Source organism: Gekko japonicus, unplaced genomic scaffold (assembly GCF_001447785.1).
Source record: "Gekko japonicus isolate JY-2015 unplaced genomic scaffold, Gekko_japonicus_V1.1 scaffold4879, whole genome shotgun sequence".
NCBI classification, from domain to species: Eukaryota; Metazoa; Chordata; class Lepidosauria; order Squamata; family Gekkonidae; genus Gekko; species Gekko japonicus.
This window is the reverse complement of record NW_015165404.1, coordinates 20855-27387: the sequence shown is the minus strand read 5'-3', so window position 1 is coordinate 27387 and position 6533 is coordinate 20855. Positions and strand designations below refer to the sequence as shown.

Genomic DNA, 6533 nt, shown 5'->3' with positions numbered 1-6533 from the left:
TTTGTTTGGGGGGGGGGGGACAGGCAGATCTGTCCTCGCAGAGGAGGGAGAGCTTGTACCTGAATAAAACTTGGTCTTAAAGGTGCTACTGGACTGTTTTGGACTGGGGGGAGCTCTGCAGCTGTACCTGGCTGCTTCTTGCTCTGACTGAGGGCTGCTGGGAGCAGGGGGCGGGGCTTGTTGCATGTGCCCGCCCCCTGGGCTCTTTACTGCCGGAGCTCCACTCCTGTAGGAAATGACCCCTGATCAAGGGGTAAAATGATTACTCAAGGATGATAGGGAAATGGCAGAGAAGCTGGATGATTTTTTTTTAACCCTGTCTTCACTGTGGAAGATGGGAGGGTGCTTGCCCACTCCAGAACAGACAATTTCGGGAGGGGTGTTGAAAGACCTGAGTGAGACTGAGGTGACGAGAGAGTAGGTCCTACAACTGACGGACAAATTAAAAACTGACAAACCACCAGGCCCAGATGGCAGACGTCCAAGAGTGCTGAAAGAACTCAAATGTGACCTTTTTGATCTGACAAAAATATGCAATCTATCACTAAAATCTGCCTCCATTCCCGAGGACTGGGAGGTAGCTAATGTAACCCCCCATCTTTAAAAAACGGTTCCAGAGGAAACGTGGGAAATTACAGGCTGGTCAGTCTAACGGTGATACTGGGCTAAATTGGTGGAATCTGTTATTAAAGATAGAATTTGTAGGCACATGGCCGAAGAAAAGCTATCGAGGAAGAATCAGCGTGGATTCTGTAAGGAAAGATGTTGTCTCACTAGTTCTTCAAGGGGTAGAGTTGTCTGAGGGGGTGAGCAAACACGTGGACGAGGGGGTACCCAGTCGATGTTGCTTACCTAGACTTCCAGAAAGCTTTTGATAAAGTTCCTCTTCATCAAAGGCTCCTAAGTAAACTCAGCAGTCAGGGGATAAGAGGAAAAGTCCTCTGGTGGATTAAAAACTCGTTAGTTAACAAGAAAGAGAGAGTATAAATGGGCAGTCTTCACAGTGGAGGGTGGTAAGCAGTGGGGTATCACAGGGCTTGGTACTAGGTCAGGAGCTTTTTAACTGGTTCATTAATGATTTGGAGTTGGGAGTAAGCAGTGAAGTGGCTAAGTTTGCGGATGACACTAAGCTGTACAGGGTGGTGACAACCAGGGAAGATTGTGAGGCACTCCAAAGGCACCTGTCGAGGATGGGCGAGTGGGTGTCAATGTGGCAAATGGGGTTCAGTGTGGCCAAGTGCAAAGTGATACACATTGGGGCCAAAAATCCTAACTATAAATACATGTTGATAGGGCCCAAACTGACAGTAACTGACCAGGAGAGAGACCTCGGAGTCATGGTAGGTAACTCACTGAAACTCCAGCCTACCTGAGGGACAGCCTCGACCCACATGTTCCCCCAAGAGCACTACGGTCGGGGACCCAAACTTTGTTGGTCATCCCGGGTCCCAAGGACGCCAAACTAGCTGTGACTAGGGCCAGGGCTTTTTCGGTGACGGCTCCTACCTGGTGGAACGAGCTCCCGGGGGAGATCCGGGCCCTGTGGGACCTTGTGCAGTTCCGCAGGGCCTGCAAGACGGAGCTCTTCCGCCAGGCCTTTGAGTAGGAGCCGCCGCCCCATTATACCACCACCGTCAAGGTATCTTAAAGGATGCATCGACGAGGCCCGAGGAAGAACCTGGAAATTGTAGAAGATCTGATAAGCCGTCGCCACTGGACACGTACACCATGCGAGTACCATCTGGAACTGTGGTGATACCATCTTGGACTTAGGATACTAGTAATGGATTGAGTACTGTGGTTTTAGTGTTTGGATGTTTTTACTATGTTTTTACCTATGGCATGGCTAATGACCTTGCCCCTGTTAGCCGCTCTGAGCCCACTGGGGAGGACGGGATACAAATGTGAAAAATAAATAAAATAAAACATTGACCCAGTGTGCGACAGCAATAAAAAGGGCAAATGCTATGCTTGGGATTATTAGGAAGAGAAGTGAAAACAAATCAGCCAGTTATCATCATGCCCCTATATAAATCGATGGTGCGACCTCATTTGGAGTACTGTGTACAGTGCCGGTCACTGCACCTCAAAGAAAAAGAGATTACAGCATTGGGAAAAGTGCAGAAAAAGGCCACTAAAATGATTTAAGGACACCTTCCCTGTGAAGAAAGGTAAAAGAGGTTACAGTTCTTTAGCTTGGAGAAACGACAACTGAGGGGTGACGTGATCGAGGTTTACAAGATGATGCATGGGACAGAGCAGGGAGAGAAAGAAGGAGGTTTTTTTCCCTTTCTCACAATACAAGAACTCGTGGGCACTCCATGAAATTGCTGAACAGTCGGGTTAGAACAGACAGAAGGAAGTACTTCTTCACCCAAAGAGTCATTAAAACACGGAATTCACTGCCGCAAGAAGTGGTGGTGGCTACAAGCATGGACGGCTTCGAGAGGGGACTGAATAAACATATGGAGCAGAAGTCCATCAGTGGTTATTAGCCACAAGGCATAGATGGAACACTCTGTCTGGGGCAGTGATGCTCTGCATTCTTGGTGCTTTGGGGGCGGGGCAACAGTGGGAGGGTTTCTGGAACTCTGAACAGCACTTAGTTTTTGGCCACTGTGTGGCACAGGACTGGATGGGCCATTGACCCGATCCAACATGGCTTCTCTTATGTTCTTACATCTGGGACAGTGATGCTCTGTATTCTTGGTGCTTGGGTGGGTCAATAGCTTGAGGGCTTCTGGAGCTCTGGCCCTGCTGGTGGACCTCCTGAAGGCACCTGGGTTTTGGTCACTGTGTGACACAGAGTGTTGGACTGGATGGGCCACTGATCCAATATGGCTTCTCTTACGTTCTTATGTGCTGGGAAAGAGGCTCCTCTGCTTGAGGCACTGCAGAAGTGACGAGGGCCCGGGACGGCAAGATTGTGCTAAGTGGACCCAGGCTCTGGTTCTGCAGAAGACAATCTCAGCATCCGTGTACTCTGCCGCAAGGCTATTTTTGGGCAGGAACGCACAGGAACGGAGTTCCGGCTGGCTCCCGAGTTGGCCACGCCCAGCAGGAACTCATTAGCATAACAGGCCACACCCAACAGCAGACACTCATTAGGATTGGCTACATTAGGGGTGTGTGGTCTAACATGCAAAGGAGTTCCTGCTACAAAAAAAGGCCCTGGGTTTGGACAACAAACAAGGTCAACAGAATAAGAAGCAAAAGGTGGGTGTGGCTGGATGAGCACACTTCTGGTAACATGGGGGTGTGGCGTATAATGACAATAAGCTGTGCTCTCAGGGGTGTGGCCTAATATGCTAATGCGTTCCTGCTGGGCTTTTTCCACACAAAAAAGCCCTGCTCTGCCGTATGGTGCACTCACTTCAGCTCTTTGGTTCAGCTGGGTACCCGTGTCGGCCTGAAGCAACAGAACAAAGTTTGAGTCCAGTGGCACCTTTAAGACCAACAAAGTTTAATTCCGGGCATAAGCTTTCGTATGCATGCCGAATACCCAGGATTAAACTTTGTTGGCCTTAAAGGTGCCACTGGATTCAATCTCTCTGGGTGCATCTTTGCAGAACCAGAACTCCAGTCTGCATCAGGCGAAGACAGAACCTCGAGCGCGACTCGGAACCCCAGGGGGTTCCCGTGCGCCACGGATCCCAGATTGGAGGTCGCCGCTTCCAGGCAGAACAGATTCCTGGCACCCATGGAAATACATTAACATTTTCCAGAAATCACACACTGGTAGGGGAAGCAGAAAAGTTGGCAGAGAAGATACATGGACTAAATATAGTTGAGAGCTGCGAGGAGGGTGGGGGGAGAGGAGGAAAAGGAGGAGGAAAGGGGGGGCTGGCATTCCCTGAATTGCCCAATAGGAAACCGGGAGTGTGATGTCACCGTGCTGGACACAGCATGGCCTGTGCTAACAAAGCGAACAATGGGGCAGACAACCTGCCCCACTTTACGGCCAGGGGGAGAAAAGACCCACGTGGGTTGCAAAGGTGGAAACACAGACAGACGCAGGAATATTGCAAAACAACTGTGGGAGTCCTCCTGGGCAAAAAGGAGGTGGGTGGGAGCAGCTATAGCTCCCCCTGGGAAAGAGGGAAGGGTTAGGGTCTGTACATTTTCATTATCTTTTAAAGCAAAAAAGAAAAGATTGTTTGCATTAATGTGTATTCAGACACAAGGGGGGGAGGGAAGGTTAATGGGGAAGGAGGGATCCAAGTTGAATCCAATTTACTGTCTTCTTGATGCCCGGTTTGATGCCCGATTTTTTTGCAATGAGAATTCCCCCCTCCTCCCAAAACCCCCTTCCGAACACAATTCACAATCCCCTCTTAACAGATCTTTCGCGTTCATTTTAAAAAATAATCCCAAAAGGTGGGCCTCGGGAGACAGATTCCCCCAAGACGTCTATAGCAATCTGCCCCAGGTTTTCCGAAACAAGGGGCGTCGGCCGGATAAAGGCGCAAACTCTGCACATGGACAGAAGGCAGTTGGGGGTCTAGCCTTATGTACTGCCTTGCCTTTACTTTTCGGCAGACAAACAAAAGCCAGGTTCTCCTGGGACATCCGTAGAGATGCGTGGACTCTCCCGTCCCTTTTTTTTGTAAAGGGGCTGAGTACGTTGGGTGGGCGGGGGGGAGGGGGTGATTTCAGATGTTTGGGTTTCAGTTCTACCCTGCTTCCCAAGCCCCAAAGTTCAAAGCATTTCGTTCCCCCTTCGTAGCCCTGTCCCAGAGAAGAACAAAGTCGTTTTAAAGGGACTCAAAAGCCTAGCAGGCTAGGCCCGGCCACTATAGCATCTCCCAGAGTCTATGTTTTTTCTTTTTTGAATAACAATACCCTCCAAAAAGGGTGGGTGGAGAATAATGAGAAAGCCAAATTTTATACACACAAAGCTAGGGGCAAAGCCCCGTTTCCCCCTTTATGGAAACACCCGTGATTCCTGTATGGCAGATATAACTCTTGGGGTTTATCCAGGTGGTCAGCCCTGTTGGTCTGAAGGAGCAGGAACAAATTTTAGAGTCCGGGGGCACCTTTAAGACCAACAAAGGTTTATTCAAGGGGTGAGCTTTTGTGTGCCAGGCGCACTTTTTGGTGCAAGGCGATGGATTTGCAAAAAGCGTACCCTGCACACGAAAGCTCATATTTTGAATAAACCTTTGTTGGTCTTAAAAGTGCCGCTGGACTCTAAACCTGTTCTCTTGGGGTTCCCCTTAGCCTGTGCCCCCACTTTCCACGAAGTCACAGTTAATGCACCCCATCCCCATCAATTTAAAAACTGGCCTACCACCAGGCATTATCTGTAAGGCCCAGAAAGGGGCTGCCTCTTTTTACGGGAACCCACCTGGGGGGGGAAAAAAACACAAACTCCCAGCTTTGCTTTTGAGCAAGAGGGACCCCCCCCTCCCCAAAGTGTTTAGGAAAACTCTCCTGGAGAGATGGGAGCCCCAGGGGGGTGGGAGTCAATGCTTCCTCTAAGCAAATATTCTACTCTGTGAGTTCCTGGCAATAAAGTTGTGAGCGAGTGATTTGGCTGCTGCATCAATCAGTTTGCTCTGGAGCCATCCCTTCCTGAGCTGAGACAAAAAATGTGCGCGCCAGAGGCTAAAAAAAACGGTGAGCTAGCTCACACTCACTCAGCTTAGAGGGAACACTGGTGGGAGTGCCTAAGCAACGCGGGAGATTGCATGGGCCCGCCGTCCCACTCGCTTCGCAAAAGCCCTCCCCGGCCCCAAGTGCCGGGTTCGAGTCTCTCTCTCCCACCCCCGCCTTTTTTTTACCTTGCCTGCCCACGATCTCGGCCACGTGCTCCGAGCTGGGCACCGTCACGCACTCGGTCATGTTGACACTCTTCTTGCGGCTCCCGATGATGCCCAGCGGGCCGGCCAGGAGGTGGGGCTGGGCCGGGTGCGGGCCGCCGCCCAGCAGCGAGCCCGGGAAGGCGGCGAAGAGCTCGGCCGGGGGGCTGCCGTCGGGCTCCAGCAGGGCGAAGCCCCCCACGCCTCCTCCCGCCGCCGCCCCGAAGGGCTCCAGCAGCCCGGCCGCCGCCTCCATCGCCTCCTCGGGCTCTTCCTCCTCCTCCTCCTCCAACACCTCCTCCTCCTCCTCGCCCAAGATGGAGAGCTGGTCCAGGGCGAGCTGGAGCGCGCCCTCCTCCTCCTCCTCCTCCGCGGTGGGGAGCGGCTGGGCGGGATGTTCCGGGGGGCCGTCGGGGAGGCTGCGCCGCGGGCTCAGCAGCCCCCCCAGGCCAGGCGGGGGGCAGCCGGCCCCTTCCCCGCCGTCCAGCTGGTAGAGCGAGCCGGGCATGGCCGGCCGGACCCCCGCCGCCGCCGCCGCCTCCTCCTCCGACCCCTCCGTCGCCCCCAGCCCAGCTGCGCCGGAGCTCCCGATGCTGCTGCTCCCGCCGCCGCCGCCTCCTCCTCCTCCTGCGCCCGGTGGGGCACCGCCACCAGCCCCCCTGCGCGCTTCGCGGGCCCCGCCGCCGCCTTCATCCAGCAGACGGGCGAGGGAGACCGGGAGGGCTGGGCGGG

At 53.1% G+C, this 6533-nt stretch overlaps 1 protein-coding gene across 1 annotated transcript in view; it reads right to left on the bottom strand.

Annotated features, from left to right (window-relative positions):
• LOC107109955 (RNA-binding protein MEX3D-like) overlaps window positions 1–6087 on the bottom strand; it is a 14058-nt gene extending 7971 nt beyond the window's left edge. The window contains exon 1 of the mRNA XM_015410665.1: window positions 5784–6087. Coding sequence (XP_015266151.1) covers window positions 5784–6057 — 274 coding nt within the window. The 5' untranslated portion in view covers window positions 6058–6087. The remainder of the gene's footprint in view (window positions 1–5783) is intronic.
• Window positions 6088–6533: the final 446 nt, after the last annotated feature.